Source organism: Purpureocillium lilacinum, assembly GCF_023168085.1.
Source record: "Purpureocillium lilacinum CBS 284.36 DNA, scaffold_7, whole genome shotgun sequence".
NCBI lineage: Eukaryota > Fungi > Ascomycota > Sordariomycetes > Hypocreales > Ophiocordycipitaceae > Purpureocillium > Purpureocillium lilacinum.
The window spans coordinates 3,165,664-3,182,938 of record NW_027072117.1 but is presented as its reverse complement, the minus strand read 5'-3'; the positions used below and the strand labels follow the sequence as shown (position 1 = coordinate 3,182,938).

The window sequence follows — 17,275 nt, the reverse complement described above, 5'->3', positions numbered from 1 at the left end:
TAACCCTAACCCTAACCCTAACCCTAACCCTAACCCTAACCCTAACCCTAACCCTAACCCTAACCCTAACCCTAACCCTAACCCTAACCCTAACCCTAACCCTAACCCTAACCCTAACCCTAACCCTAAGCGTAAAACGAATTATAGTATTATATATAGTATTAAAGTATTTAAGGGGCAATAGGCTACTAAGGATATTAAAAATATCAGCGACTACCTTTTAAATCCTATCTTAAGAATATATTATAGCTACTTGCCGATGATTTTACGTTAAGTAGGTGCTTTAGAGAATTAGTATTAGAAGGCGGACGTTCGCGGCGATTAATATATAGGACCTAACGCTTCGGTAGCGGCCGGTGTCTGAATGTCTACTTTCTCTTATGGCTAGCTGGCTATGCATAAGGGAAACTCCTAGAGGGTAAGTACCTAGCGGCTAGACCTTTAAGCGCGTAGGAGTAGGCTATGAGATAAGTTAGTGCCCATAGTATATAAAGCCTATATTTCGCTACCGAGCTTCTAGAAGACTGCACTATATATAATAAGGTGTCGGCCTAAATGATAGATATATTACGGCGCCTAGGTGGTACTAATTACGGGATAAAGGGATGGTAGAAGAGCCCGTGCTAAAGAGATACGGATCGCAATTTCTTAGTAGACCGCTCGTCGCTACTTACCGACGGCATATAATATAGGTCCCCATACTATAGCAGCCCTAGTATTGCCGCAATCTTTACCTCTGTATTCCGCCGCATCTAATTAGTAAAGCCTAAATATTGAGGTAGGTACTAGATATCGGTTGTCCTATTACTTTTTAACCCTTAAGATATGTAGTAAAAGGATATTAGGCAGGAATAGGAAATAGCAAGAAGCCGCTATAGTGATAATTCAATACCCTACCTCTACGCGGCCGAACCCGCCCGTTGCGTCACTTCTTTAGTTAGAGATCGTATTCTGCTTAGGAGTGCCAGGCTATCATGTATGGCCGGGCTAAGAATTTTTCGGGTTCCGGCTTTCTCGAAGCAAATCTTCAATTATGGAACGTGCGCATTTGGGCAGTCTCAATGCTGTCGCGAGGCATTCCGGGGTCGTATTTCCTCTGCGTCGATGCCGCCGCAACATCAGCTGCGTGCTCCCGGTCAAGTGAACGAACCAGCATGTGAGAAAGGTGCTTAGTGTAAGCTCCGATCTCGTATCCTTGGTCAGGAGGAGACTCGCAAGTCCTGGACGGCGTCGCTGGCGCGAGGGGCTTGAGATTACGTGGGCTTGAATGAGCGTTGTGTGGGCGTGGCGCGGAAGGGAAAACGTTGCGCGGAAGGGAAAGCGTTGCGTGGAAGGGAAAGCGTTGCGTGGAAGGGAAAGCGTTGCGTGGAAGGGAAAGCGTTGCGTGGAAGGGAAAGCGTTGCGTGGAAGGGAAAATGTTGCGTTGCCTGGGAGATGTGGGTCCAAACCACTTCGTGCGCCCCGGGGTATGGTCCGTGAACTTCAGCGGGTGACAAGCGCCTATTTAGTGCGCCGACCCCGCCAGCACACGTGTACCTGCCTGACATGGCTGGTGCTTCGCGTGCAGGCATGTTATGTCCTGGACCTAACCAAACTCGTATATGTGAGGTTAGCTCCGTGATTGATGCATGTTGCGGAGCAGTCCCGGGAGAGCCTGAACCACATGCAGCCCGCTACTGTACCTTGTCTTCCGGTTCCTGACAAGCAGACCACACGATTGAAGTGTGGTCGGTTGTGGTAATCTGGCTCGCGCAATCAGAAAGAAGAATTTGGATATGGGGCTGTATCTAGATGAGGTGGTAGCATGATACTCCATGCCGCGCGTAGACGGTGTCGTCTAACTCGTGTTATGCTGCTCGCTGATTTGGATTCGCGTGGTCAGGGCTATGTGCTATGCGACGCTGCGGGTAGCCGTCTAGTTCTCGACATGTAGATTACTCTTTTAAGAGCGTGCGACTGTTCTTTTCTTTACGCGGCAGTTACCTACCGATCGTTGGCTGCTAGTCGCGCCGTTTGCCTGTATCTTACTTCATCCGCTCCCTGACGTGGTCGTTTAGTGGCCGGGAATATATAAGGGGATGCGGCGGCTGGGACCCGCTTCGGCCGATGCCTGACCCGCGGACTATTAAGGATAGGGACGTACGCTAACTAATTCTCTTTATATCGCGTTAATAGTATATATCGGTTTCTCGATATTAATATATAGCGGCAACTAGAATTTACTATATAGATCATTGCGAAATAAGGGAAGACTACTTTATCTAGTTTTTGCGTTACGTATAGTAGCTATAGTATATATTAGCTTCGTAACGTACTTATATAGTAATGGCTAATTCCGCTATATAGATTATTGCGGAATGATAGCGGCTATATCGTCTGCCTAAGCTATAGATATTTAGATCTAGTCGCTATATATAGTATAAAGACGGATAAGGTGCTGGTTCGTCTAATTCCTTTATATATATAGCGCCGTCCGGTTCTAGACCTACCGCTCTCTAACGTAGAGCCTATACTAAGCGTAGTTATAGGGGTATATACCGTCTAATTATCGACTATAGTAATATAAAGCTTAATAAGTAGATTACTATAGTATACGCGGTATTAATATAGTATATTCTTCGGGTATATACGCTACGTTAAAGCTTCCTAAGTTAGAGAGTACGCTAGGAGAGGAGCTTTAGGGATAGGGATTCGCTAGTAAAGCATTCCGCTATCTAGGAGTAGGTAGTAAGTTTTATCGTTATCTTCTCTTACTATAATACCGCCTCTTAGCGTAGCTTAAATAGCGCGCTCTAGCTTTAGAAAAGTATTTACTAGCCTATCTCGCCTCCTATCTACGACCTTAAGCCTAGGTAATAGGATCTTATTAGCGCTAGGACTCGTTTCGATACTATATACGTAACCTCTATTTATTTACTTTACGTAAAATGAAATATCTATATCATTTTAGAGGACGTAAAATATAGCGTATGCATACTTTTAGAGAGATGGCTCCGAGCGAGCTATATTAGATATTTACGACTTTATCGTCGATAGTCCCTTAGGAGAATCTACGGGCAGAATCTACTGGCAGAATTTATAGCAGAACCGATTAGTAGAATCTACTAGTAGAATCTACTAGTAGAATCCACTAGCAGGAATCTACTAGCAGAACCTACTAGTAGAATCTACTAGCAGAATTTATAGCAGAACCGATTGGCAGACTCTACTAGCAGAATCCACTAGCAGAATCCACTAGCAGGAATCCACTAGCAGAACCTACTAGTAGAATTAAGCACCCCTACATACTTCAGTAGAAACACTTAATGACGTAGACGGCGCTACTTACGCGCTTAGCAGTAGATGAGACTAAATGCAATCTATAGGCGTGCCTAGCCTACTAATAAGAAGCTTAATTCGCTAGCTACTGCCGTAGCTCGTAGTACGAGTCCTCCGATAGCGATGGTTTATAGGTTGAGGCGACGAACTATATTATCTTCGATAACTTCCGGTATAGTCTTTAACTACGCCAGATCGCGCGCCTGCTATTTATAAGTTTAGTACGGTATAGGATGCACTAGCCGCTAGCTACGGCCGATGTCGTGTTAAGTAGCAGAAAAGAGGATTACGTGCGTTCTACGCTAGGCATTAATGCGTTAAATACTATAGGGCAGCTCACCCGCTAGATCCCGTTGCGGAAACCGCGCCTTCTTAAATAGGATCTACGAACATATAAACTACTATAATATATCTAGCTCGAATATATCTATAAATATATTTACGCTAGCGTTATAATAACTTATTACTATATTTCTTTACCTATAGGTTCCCTATAAATTCCCTATAGATTTCCCGAGCTTATAGGGGTACTATCCGTTTTATAAGCTAATTAAAGTATAGATAAGGGTATTATCTAATTTATAAATTAATTAAAATATATATAATAAGGATACTATTAAATCGATATATACCGATTTTAAGCGTATATTAACTATCTCTACCTTAATAAAACTATTTTCCTTACCGTTTCGTACTCTCGTACTTTATATTTCCTTCTATAAGTAACTAAAATATAAAAAAACTAAAGTATACGATAGATAAGTTATTATCTTATAGTATATTAAAATTTTAAAGCGTATATTAAGGTATAGGGTAGGGAAATAAATCTCTAATAAAAATCCTTTATCGAACTAAACCGAAAATTTTCCTCTAAGTTTTTCCTAAACTACCTCTAACCTTACCCCTACGAGCAGTACTGATTAATATTTATATAAGGGCTTAACGCTATATTATTTCTTATATAGCGCTTATATATAAGAGTACTTAGACGACTTAATAGGAGCAAGCACCCTTTTTCTTCGAAAAGGGCGCTTATAATAGTAGTTAGTTTAATTAGTTACCTATCTACCGCCTGGCACCTCCGCCCGATTAATGCCTCTACTAACGTTAGCGAGCCAGTACAGCAGGTGCAGCACCAGCGCGCGGGACCAGGCAATAGTTCTAGCAAATAGCTCCGGCAAGATCAGCTCTGACAGCACCGGCTCCGGCGGCTCCACCTCTGGCAGCATCACCGCCGGCAGCATCGCTGGCTCTAGCAGCTCCACCTCCATCAGCTTTCGAGGACAAAATTTTCTTGCGGAACTCCTCCATTCCCCACTCTGCTAAATCAACCTCTTGGCTCATAGGACCCAGATGTATAAAGGGTGCCCATATGAGCGGCTCATCTAGGTACTCTTCTTTCAATTTAGAGACAGCGTGGTGCAAGGCCCAGGCAATAGCGTCGTTTCCTACCCCCCCGTGCTTGTCGGTGTGATCGTTCAGGAATTGGTAAAACTCGCGAGCGAGAGTTGGACAAACAAAGTTATAGACTGGCCAGAGCGAAGCAATGACGTGGGGAAATCCAGCTAATTGAAATGCGTTCCCAATTTGGAGACCCTCGTCAAGAAGTTCAGGTACTGATCCATAAGCTGTTGAGCAAGCGGCGAGGAAAGCCAAGACGGACTTATCCGCTACAGTGCTAGATATCTCCTTAACACTGAGCCTTGCTATGACAGGTTCGGATTCTGTAGCAGCCTCATCGAGCAGGATCAGATGACTGCGCGATGGATCAACTACATCTGTCTCGGCGTGAGAGTTGACATGCAAGTAGTTGCAGCTGGGAAGGACGTCAAGCAATTCCGCTTTCACAGCTCGTGACATTTGAACCCACTGGATAAACCGTGCAGCGTCCATGGCACTCGCCGCCTCTACATCTGCGGAAGGCAAGAAGTATTTTCTGATACCCTTAGGAAGTGATGCCCAAGACTTTGATGCCGTACTCACGACCACACCTTTGTTACCCGCAGTTTGAATGCCGCGGCTTCGTGATCGTACATGTTGCAGCATCCGGAAGCTGGCGATATACGAAGAAGTTATTCTTGCAGGTGCTGAGTCTGTAAGATTCCCATTGCTATAATCGCCGGCGGCATGCAATGGAATTTGGGCAAATATCCCCGTGGGAATCCATAGAACCCGTGGCGCAAATGGACAATCGGGGGTGGGAATATGCTCTTTCAGACCAAGGCCGCGACAGATATCCCCCACAATGAAAACCCAAGCAAACTCGAGCATCCGCGTCAGGTAGTGGTTCCGGACGTGGTGCGGTATACTTTGGTTGTGGATGTACTCTAAGAGCGGTTTGAAGATTTGTTCGACCCTTTGTGATCTATGCCCATTGATTGACATCGGCTCAAGAGAATAGAGTGGTATGACACCAACCCTGCCCCTCTTCAGGACGATGGCGTCTGTACGAAAAATGCTTGTATTGAGGACGGTGATATAGTCTTCGTCAGAAAGTTCAGTGATGTGGTGAGGCTCGAGTTTGGTAAGAAAATTGCGAAATCCTGGAACTGTTTCGCGGATCAACTTGACCACTCTATCCAGTCCTTCGATTGCGCTCATGCGGGGATCTGTCCAGGGCTTCTGTGATAGGCCCAGCGGATAGACAAGCTGAACTTGCTGTTCCGACGGACGCATGACTTCTTGCTGAAAATTTCGAAACTCCTCGTACAAATTCGGGGCTTTGCATTTCAGGTCGTCTAGTTCTCCGGAACCGCCGCGCAGATTTGTGGTCAATATCCCCCTTGCTTTTTCCAAGACGTAGAGCGCCTTGAGAGGAGGTACTCCAGCCGTCAGGCCAGCTGAGCAAGCTTCTGACCCAAGACCCGACAGTTGGGATATGATGTATTGTTGCCCCTCGGGGTCAAATTGAACTGCTGAAGCCGACGGTATATTTTCTACGGCTTCCCTGAGACAGTCCCATGCGTCCTCGTAGCGACGAAAGTCGTATAAAATAGCGCCAGCCTCTCTTGCAGCTTTTATCCTTTCTAGAGGTTGGACAACTGGCGACTCAGCACACTTGAGAAGAGTTTGCAAGGCAAACTCGATATCTGAACTATCTCTGTCTCTTTGGAGTAAAATGTGTGACGGTGACTTGTGATATTTTCGAGCGACGATTCTGCCAAGCGTCGTAAGAACTGGGCCTTGTTCGTCCGGCGAGAGATCCTTTAGCTTCGCCGCCTCGGAAGCTAGGTCGGCCGCCTTATTTATGTACTCCTCTGTTATGTCGCCAGTCGCGTCAAATAGCTGGTCAAATTTCTGTGCAAGATTAACAAGGTTGAAGCTTCTCCTCTCGATGTCCACAGACTGTTGGCCGTATAATACTGCCTCCTCGAGATATTTGATTGCGGGGTCATTATAGTTGGCGGAATAATACTTGGCTGACTTCCGCGTGCGTAGATAATAGGAATGCAAGGCGTTACTCAGCTGGTCCAGTAAAACTGCCTTGCTGGAGTCTCGTGTAGGATAGAGACGAACTGCTTCTCTGTGCGCTGATAATGCGGTTTCCAAGTCTTGCGGGCCGGGTTGCCGATCATACCTCAACATACAGTGTAATCCGAGATTGCTGAGGAATATTGCTCTCTGGGTAGGTGAAGCAACGTTTGCCTCCGTAGCCTTCCGGGTATACGCAATGGCCTTGTCGAGTCTCTCCAACCTCAAGGTGCTGAAGTATGATTCACGCAGCAGACCGACAATGGAGTGATAGATATGACAGAAGCTCGGACAATAGATATCCACAAGCTTCTCTGCCTCCATCAAGTGCCCCAGAGCATCCTGGAAGTCCTCCTCATCCTCGACTTTGTGTCGCTGAGACCACAGCCAGAGCCGATCTGCCCGCTTAGCATCCGGGGAATTGACATCTACACCAGGACTAACGTCTTTAGCCCGACGGAGACGTACATCAAATGGCATTGCGCTATGGTGCTCACGGTCTGCAGATAGCCGTGTGTCGAGATCAACTGGAGCCTGCTTGCTGGTTCCAATGTAGAGGTATTGCAGCTTTTGCGTTTGTGCTAGACACCTCATGAGGTTTGCATCATCGTAATGAGACAAAAGTTCCGACGCATTGCCAACATCAATGACATCATTGAACAGGCTCATACTCTCGTGGAGAAAGATTTCGTTATGGTCGTGCATGAAACGTTTGTTGAGAGACAGCATGAGCTGGATTTTTGGCATAGTGTCGTCCTTGTGCGCGACAACATACCGCCCGTAATAAACTGCCCTCGCAATATCATGGAGCTTGCCAGTCGATTCATACTGTTCACGGAAGAAAATCCCGCACTTTGATGCTGTAGCAAAGTGCTCGGGGTGTGTCCAAGGCAGCTGATCCAGCTCGGCGACCAAGCCATAGCGTCTTCTGTCTGGCGCTTGCAATGAACGGAATTGAGCGGGCTCAGACATCTTAAGCACAGGAGAGGCAGTGGACAACTCGCTGCACCGCCATGCACTGGACGGACCCCTGTCCGCTTCTCCACCGCTGCAGGGCCTTGATGAAGAACAACTCGTCCCCCCTCAAAGAAAGGAGAGATAAAACAAAGAGGAGGACCTGAACTGAGCTGAATTGGCCCGGCTCAGGTTTGTTGTCGTCCGTTTGTTACCGCCTGTGATCGGCGCGTCCAAAGTCCGTCCGTCTCTCGCGACCTGGTGCTGGTGCTGCTGGGCTGACGGCGTGCGGGCGCGCGGCGGTGGGAATAGCTCGACGTGCGGGATGGTGTTCCGGTCGATGGTGTGACAGGTCGCTTTAACGGCCAAAGATGCATGAGCAACGTCTCCAGTACGAGTCGGCGGGCGGGCGTGCGCGAACCACTGATGATGATGAGGCACTGCAACGTAACAAACCACCACACAACAACTGCTTGCTCCGAGGTGGCTGCTGCAACTACTGAAGGTGGGAGCTGCTGGTGCTGGAGGTTGCTGCTGCTACCACCACCCGAGCTGAGGCGCGCGAGCAGAGGCACTTGATTTAAGACGAGGTCGTTGGTCGGCGCGCGATGCTGAAGCTGCACCAAGACCAATAAGGTAGCGCTTGATGGGCCCGGTGCGATGCAAGACACACACGATGCTGATGCTGCCGCCCGCGACTCCGCAGACTGCCGACACAGACGGGGATTTATTGTGCGAGTGTCGATGGCCGTGCGCGCAGACGGGTCATTCGCTTGGCGTTGTGTGTGCGTCTCGTCTTGTCTGTTCTTGTCTGCTTCGTTCGCCCGTTGGCCCAGATAGCATGCGATATAATAAGATGCTGGCTGGCGGTGGCTCGTATCACGCCGTCCTGAACCGGGCTTCGCAGCTGCGGATTCCGCTTTGGAATTTGAATATCTTGTTGGTCCCACTGTAAATAGGATTCTTGTCGAGACGCAAAGAGGCGCTATGACGACATGTGTCCTCGCGTCCAAGGCTGCAGCGTCCCGGCACTTGTACAGTCTGTCCTACGAAGAGGGCATTCCCACGACCGATGAGGGTTCCGAGGGCATGAAATGGGGGTACGGTTTCCCCTTCAACGTGTCACCCCAGTCCGAACGATACCAGACCGGTGTCCGATCACAAGACAGCCGACCCTCAGCTGGGCATTTTGGGCAAGGCTTGATTGGTTCGGTGTCTGTTCAGCTGCTGGAACTGCTCGAGCAACCCTCAGATGATCTTAGTACAGTCGAGGCCGGCCCAGTACAGCCGAGACCGGCCCAGTACAGCCAAGACAGTCCCAGCACAGCCGAGACCTCCCCAGTATACCGGTCCAGGCCACACCCCCGCCCAAAGGATTCCGAGGGCCCCAATCGCTCCACGCAATGCGGGGATAGTTATATTCAAGCACAAACTCACATTTTGGAGGCCCCATCCCTGCGGGCTCATCGATATTGGTTTCTTTGCCGTCCCCAACCGACTATACAAACATGGGGAAGACTCTAATTTCCCTACTATCGTTTCCTTTGCCACTGGACGCTCTTGGTCTAGGCCGCCTCATCAACGACCAGAAGGATCCCAGAAGTGGCTTCTTCGATCCCACGATACTTCCAACCAAACCCAAACCTGCCGTCAGTTCTAGCGATATACACAATTTCACTGACATGGTCAAGTCGACCCATGCTGTGGATTTGGAGGCTTCCCTGACGCGATTTGCCTCAGCGTTCCTGCGCACGAAGGCCAAGAGCTTCGACGAATTAAAATCATGCCACGTAAAGGAATACATCCTTTCTAATGCCGACTCGTGGTACGACACCATCATCAGCGAGGAAGCGACACGGCAATGGATCGAGCGCTCCAAGATGCGCGGCAAAGATGTCTACCTCGTGACCGGATATCGAACTCTGCTAGATGCGACGCTCAGCACGAGCAGTTCAAGTGGTGTCCACGGCGGCGGAACAGCCCATGGACCGGTAGGAGCGTTGATAGGAAACCCGGATGACAGTCTTGACATGAAAGGGAAAGCTCAGGTGGATTCAGCTAAGTCTCACAACTTGTCTATGCTCGTTCCAGGGGAGAGGGTCTTTGCAGTGCAATACCTCAAAATCAAATTCAAGACTTTCTCTAGCGACAAGGTGGACTCTGCGTATCTAGCGTCTCACAACCGCTGGATTGAAATGCTAACTGTTCGAGGCGAGGAGGCTGAGAACGACGGCCTTGAAGCCGTGCTTGTTGAAGATTTCGATGATGGTGATGATACCTGCTACAGGTTTTAGAGACAACAATACAGATGCATTCTTATGCATCTGATCTACTGAGAAATATCAATTTAATCAATTCAATCAAAGCTGCGGGAGAAGAGTTGAGTGAATGAATTGAAATACTAGTAAAATCTGCAGCTAATCTCTGACCTGGAGGACGAGTATTCTACAACCTGGGATGACAGTACTGTACAGTAATGTCTCCAAAAAATACTTCGAACACCCGTATTGACATCACATCTTCACGGCTGCTTATTCTGACATCGGCGTCGCAGTGTGGTCACGTAGCACCTGGAGCGGCGTGCAGCATAACTAACTCATTCCGATGACTTCGGGAAATCAAGGGCCTCATCAATCGGTGCCATGATTGTTGAGCTATTGCCAATTGATGTCCTCTACGAAGTGACGGTGATCTGCCGGATCCGGTGATCACCTCAAAATCCCTTAATGAGGGTCATGTGCGTTATCTACATGGGTAGCCGCGGTTGGAAACAGGCCCCGCCCCGAGACAGAATAATAGAGCGGGAGGCCATTGGTAGTAGTTGCAACCGATGGCAGTAATGGTTTCTCCTTCGCCTCGTCTCTAAGTTAGGATACAAACTCCGTCTCAGATCGACCTAACATGGTTGCAGCTCGAAGTTTTGTTGGTTCAGCGTGGCTGGACTGTGTAGGTTAGAGTTGTCAGCTACGTAACAGCTTGGTAATACTCTTCGCCAGTCATCCGCTTCTTTCTAAAAATTGTCCAGCCGGGGCTGCACAGCACAGAAGTTAAGCGGGTCCCAGTCGGCATATTCCGTTGAAGGTAAGGCATAAAGCAATGTATAGAGTTCGCTTATTGAGTGAGAGTGGGAATGGTTGCAGTGATTGACTTCGCTTCATGTAGTGTAAACGAGTTGCGAGTCAGACCGACTAACTGCATATGCTCTACGGCCGCGGCCAGGACCTCGACCCCGCCACGCGAGCCCGACTACAGGTTGCATGCATAGCATACACTGACGCGGCTAGCTGTCTCGCTATAAGATAAAGGGCCTCTATAATCGTCGGCCGTAGAGATGGGCCCCTATTGTATCCTGCGCCCCTCGCGCCACTCCTCTACCAGGTTAAACACGGCCATAGCGTTCGTTATCTCCTACTAACAGACTAGCTTTCCGTGCTTTTATATTTCTCTTAACGACGGTTCAATCTAGAGTCGCTATAGGAATTAGTAACCTTTCTCTCGTCGAGACTAATCCATAGCTTCGGCGTTCGAGGCGGACTAAAGGACCGTCTTACAGCCATTACCCATATGCGCGAGCTATAGTTACGAGTCATTAGTTAAGCCCGACCTAGCCCTGCACGCTCCCTATTGGGGAGTGTAAAGTGGAGTTCCGCGAAGCAGCCAGGCGGAGATCCGCCTTGTTGTTATTACACTTGCCAGCTGCGTGTGTCAGAGGGAGCGCCTGCGGAACAGCTCGGCGGAAATCCGACTAACGTTATCACTAGTATCGCTTCTCTCCTGCCTGTGTCCGCGCTTGCTTGTCGGAGTTTGTGCGGAACGGAGTTTATGTGGGAACGCCAGCGCAGAGGTCCGACTTTCATCCCACCCATTCGACATATAAAGATTGAACTCCGGTTTTACTGTAACGGTGTGAAAACTACAGGGCCTGATTTCTTCATTCCTCTTTTAACTCACGTCCACGAGTCGAACATGTCTATCACGATACGCAAAGTACAATATGACAGCTTCGGCCCGCCTGAACTGCTGTATATCGCGCGAACTTCTATCCCTTCTCTTGCCTCTGGTAGTGTCTTGGTAAAGGTGCATGGGGCGAGTATTGGTGGCGGCGAGTCAGCCATTCGCGAAGGCAAGCTAGCGATTTTTATGGGCAGGAAGTTCCCGGCTGCTGTTGGGGTCGATTTCTCAGGGGTAGTTGAGGCTGTTGCGCCAGGTCCGGTGGGAATTTGGAAGCCGGGAGACAGAGTCTGGGGCGTCATGCCTCATGGTACGTTTGGAGCTCTTGCAGATTTTGTCGCCGTCCCCGAGAGTCGACTTTCTCGGGTCCCCCACAATCTCGGACTCATCGAAGCGGCCGCCTTGCCAGCTGCTGGCACTACCGTGATCAGAGCTTTATCCAAAGAGGCAAATCTGCAAAAAGGTGAACGCATCCTTATCCGAGGCGGTGCCGGCGGTGTTGGCAGTGCTGCTGTTCAGTACGCAAGGTCACTTAGTGGGCAGGTGGTCGTCCTGGCTAGCTCCGGTACCTTTGCCTGGCTGCGACAACTTGGCGCTAACGAAGTGGTCGACTACCGCTCCGTGTCGTTGCAGTCACTTGGCTCTTTTGACGTCATACTCGATGTTGTTGGTACGGATATGAGCACGCTGCGTCAAATGCTCTCGCCTGGTGGTCGGATGGTTGAGCTGGGATTCGATTCCGAGCGTCCTCTGCGGTCGATGCTCTACATGCTCAGTACGCAGTGCCTGGGCAGTCGACGCATACGGGCCTTCTCGAATAATCCGTCGTCATCTGAATTATCCCAGCTGTCTGCGCTCGTTGAAGACGGCGTGATCAAGCCGTTTGTAGATAGAGTTTGGGACATGGAGCAGGTGGTTGACGCTGTTAAGGCTGTTGAACGTGGCGGTGTCCGTGGGAAACACGTTTTACAATTAGCCTGAGGTTAAGTCTATAGAGCATCTCTTTCTGGGTAGAAGAGTTCTTTTAGAAACGCCATTATTAAAGTCGAAGTACATATAGTAGAAGGCACAATGAGTTTCGCATTGTGAATACTTCCAGTTTTAGTAGGCCTGGCATTTAAGGGGTTCGCCGTTACTGGCTTCCAGGTCCACAGAGCCAAAAGTGGCAGAGAAGGTAGTGCGACGCGGGAACGGCGGTCCCGTTACGAGAAACACGCCGGCCCGCTGACCCTCGCCCAGAAGCCAGGACTGGCTCGACAGTAAAGACTCGCCAAACAGCCAAGATTCGCCCAACATCTAAGGTTCACCAGGAAGCCAAGATTCGCCCGACAGCCAAGGTTTACTAGAAAGCCAAGTCTCGCCCGAGGTCAAATATTCATCAGACAGCCAAGACTCGCCTGATATCGAAGATCCACCGGACAGCCAAAGTTCCTCTGTCGGGTAGCCCTGCGTACCCCTGGCCACTTATCCCTCCGCAGCCTCCTGCGCAGCCTCGTCCGCGCCCGTGTAATCCACTCTTGGTAGGTTCAGCGCATTTCGGAGCCGCTCTCGCTTCAACAAACTTATGCCGGTGGGCTTCAAGCCCAGTAGATTAAGTGCCATATTCAGCGAGGCATCCGCCAGCGTCTAAGAGTGAGAAAGCGCTTCTCTTTATATATGCCTTATCTATGTAGCTTATAATATCTTTGCCCGCCGCGGTTTTCCTCCTTTAGGCCCTTACTGTAGGGCTAGCGCTCTTTCCCCAATAAACCAGCAGCCCGCGATAGCCTGATTGACTGCTGCAGCCTAGCAGCCCGCGATGCCTTCAGTCGCCCGCTGTAGCCCGTGCAGCCCGCAGCCGGGCGCTACGTGCGTAGACCGCTGGAAACGCACTGTAGCCCTCCGGCAGACCTATTTTTATTAATTGTAACAGTGGCTCTTAGTGGTCGTAAGGGCCTTAGTAGCAGAGATGTGTGAAAATAGAGAAATGCGTTATGAAAGACTACTCTAAAATAGAACGGCCGTTCTGAAATCCAGGGCGTTCTGATAACTTAAATAGCCACTTCTCTAAGTCAGGAAACTCGTCTAGACTAATGCCATCAGAATCTTTAGATAAGTATAATTAGTATCTATTATAATACAGATATCAAGAGTAAGGCAAGGCGAGTTACTTACTATGAGAGGAAACCCAGCCCCAGCATGCAATATCTGCAATAGTCAGGCGGTCACCGACGAGAAATCCATGAGACGACTTAGATAAGTGCGTCTCCATAGTGCGATAGAGGCGCCGTGTCTCCTGATCGTACCGTTTGATCGGATACTCGATCTTCTCCGCTGCGTATCCTGAGAGCAGTCAGCATCCGGTGGGGTAGCTGTGTGGGATGTTCTTGGCAACGAACTCCTGAAATGCTCGAGTTGCCCTTGCATGGGGCCCAATCCGCCAACCTGCCACATAAGCTAGTAACAGTGTTAACACAGAGTCCAAAGGGATGCATAGAGACTTGCAACGGACCCAACTCATTGTCTCCCAGTGTTCGCGAGAGTCTTTTGGATATGAGATCCTGTGATCTTTATCGTAGCGATCAACAAGGTACTCCATGATAGCCCCACTCTCAAAGACTCGGATCTGCCGCCCATCATAGTATATATCCGTGATTGCTGGAATACGACCATTTGGGTTGATATTGTCGAGGTACCATGGCTCTTTCTGCTCATTCTCCCTTAACTTCATGTGGTGCAGCTACTAAGAGTAAGCGCTTATTCATAGTTTATGACGCTCCAGTGTCACCCAGCATAGCACAGGTTTTCCAGCGTACCTTATACTCTAGTCCAAGCTCCGCAAGCAGGATTGGAACCTTGATCCCGTTTGGGGTTGCCGCGGTGTAGAGTGTAATGTCGGTCTTCTTGCTCATACTGATTGGTTGGCCCTTCTGTATAGAGAAACGCGTCGGACGGGTGACGGAAGATCTACAAAGCACAAACTTGAGCGGGTTGCGGACAAGACTGTTTCGTGCTAACGGGGTTGTCCAAGAGGCCATTCAGTGGGCAGCAACGTCGTTGTCACACCTCAGAGGCCTAGGCTTCAGTCTGTAGAAACTGTGGGAGAATAGCCCGGACCAATGTGTGTTTGGCCCTGGTGGCCATTTTATGCGGGGAGGGTAGTACGCGTGGAAAGGGTGAGTACTGGAATGCGGGATCAAGTTTCTCGGAAACGAAACTCAAAATCGCTAGTTCGCCCTTCCTTTGCGGAGACGGCGCACCTCCGCGGACATCGATTTGCCCGTCTACAAGGCGTATGTACTCGTATCATGCTTGCTTACGGAGTACTCTCACATTGGACGGGCACGTTGGATCTGGGACCCGTTCCTGATTGGCGAAAGTCGGGGTGATTGAGGAGTGGTTCCGCTCGTGTCAATGTGCTGAATGACCTGAATGAAGCTCGGAGACTCTGTTACATCCACACCACCACCACCGGTTGCCGGCCGAGTGACGAAAGGGGATATTGCTAATTGCGGTTTTATCCTCAAGCTGGGGTTGTCTGAATTGCCCATGCGTACGAAGTACTTCGTAGAAATGGCAGACGCTAGCACCGGAAACCCCGCACGGCCACGTCGTGGCTTGCACGACTCACATAAACGTTACGTCACTGGCAGTGCCCGACAAGGCTTGCGGTAGATTTGATGATGCATCACATTGCGTGAAACCATGTCGCGGTGTGGTTGGAATCGGCCCAACTGGAATCAAGTCTGTACCACCCTTGGATGAGCAGGACCATCAAGTCCCGAGTGGATTGCCGCAGCGGCCCGACGGAGCGAGGGATCGGCAACGCGGCGATACCGGGCTGGTGACGCGATGCTTTGTGGACAGGCCCCGAAACATGGCTTGTCCTGAACCATGCGGCTTGTGGCGCACCGGGCGGCTTGTGGCAGGAACCCTCGCCACCCCCCCCCCCCCCCCCCCCCTCTCTGCACAGCTCAGCCGACGTTTCCGTGGAGCTTACTGCAGCAGAGCTCCAGAACGCTAACACCATGAATAAGCCGACGGACCTGGAGCGATCCACTGCAATTTGATGCAAGCCTCGGAATGCCAAGACAGTTCTTGCTGATATAATTAACCGTTGATCAATAATCCCCCATGGAATACCAAAGGCGGTGTAAGACGTTGTGGGAATCATGGTCTTTAGCATGATAGAGGCGACCTGGTACTTAACCAGACACACTGCTGCTATAGACTCAACTCACTATAGTCAAGACTCAGTACAGTGTCCAGTGTCCACGATTGATCTTTCATCAGCTCAGCGCTACACTATTACAGGGAAATATACTCCTCCCATAATCGGCTTGTACATCATGGCTTGTCCCCAGGTCTGGCAAACAATCTACTTTATTCCGTAACTACTGACATAGGAAAATAGTTCACTCTGCATACCGACTTTGCCTCGCAGTGGGCTTATGTTGCGCACCTGGCAATAGACGAGAAAGGATACGATGCCAGTGAATACGATACCAAGCAAGTTGGCCTACGTAAGTAAACTTCTTATCATCTTAACGCATATTTAGGGTAAACTTCTAACTACAGGCAACAGTCCAGGGCGAGAATTTCGCTCCTGCCTACGTCAAAATTAATCCCAACGGCACCATTCCTTCCCTAACATCGCCTTCCCTTACGCAGCCTCTGACAGAGAGTGCGGATATTGCGAAATATATAGATGCTACTCGGCCCAACAGTCCTTTTCTATTCCCAACGGATCCTACGAAGCTGGCGAAAGTCGAGGAGTTGATTTCGCACGTCCATCAGGACAAGCTTTCGACAAACTTGGTCCTGCTGCAAGCTCGTGGCCCAGAAGAATGGGAGGCGAACAAAGCAGGCTCAGTGGAGACCTTCCTCGGCAATCGACAAGAAAAACTCATCACGTACGGTGCCGCAAACCCAGATATACCATTATATGCCTCTCGCACGCCTCTGAACGGGCATATATATGATCTCTACAGGGCCTCCAAGATTGGACCTGAACAGGAAGAGTTCTTCACGGCTACAGAGCAAGGGTACAAAGATTATGCTGCGGGGCTAAGGGAACTCGACTCTATGTTGGTACTCCCCTTCGCAGCTGGCGAAACAGTCACGGCTGCCGATCTACACATTGTGCCTTGGTTGGCTCATGCGATGTGGGCTGCTGGCGGAAGGGAAGTTGGCGACTTTGAACCCCTCACAGCACGAGTCAAGAAATCCGTTCCCGATTTCGAATTCGGCGAGAATACGAGGAGGTGGTGGGCTAATATCTCTGCCAGGGAGAGTTTCAAGAAGAATTACCCCAAGCTTCACTGAGCTTTCGCTTGTTTCTTTTCATCTCCCTCTATATTGACACTATATAATAACTGAGAGGGAAAATATAAGGCTGTCTCTCCACATGCACACACTGTCTCCCACCACACAATGCCGCTCGGTGCAGAGTGGTCTGCTGCGCGACAGGACTCCCGCTATTCGGAGAGTGCGGAGACTGCCGAGAACCGACTCCTGGTCATTGTTGAGTCACGTTCTCTTTGCGTCGATAATGACGATCTCTCTCGCTGCATGCGCAGGAATTAGTCACATGCTATGGCAC

General features: G+C 49.6%; 1 protein-coding gene across 1 annotated transcript; it reads left to right on the top strand.

The window, feature by feature from the left end:
• Positions 1-9,251: 9,251 nt before the first annotated feature.
• On the top strand, positions 9,252-10,037 carry PLICBS_009864 (uncharacterized protein; the record flags this gene model as incomplete). The annotated part of the gene is made up of 1 exon (XM_065601733.1): positions 9,252-10,037. One exon carries the CDS (start codon positions 9,252-9,254, stop codon positions 10,035-10,037), a length of 786 nt encoding a protein of 261 aa, XP_065457805.1.
• Between the last annotated feature and the right edge of the window lie 7,238 nt (positions 10,038-17,275).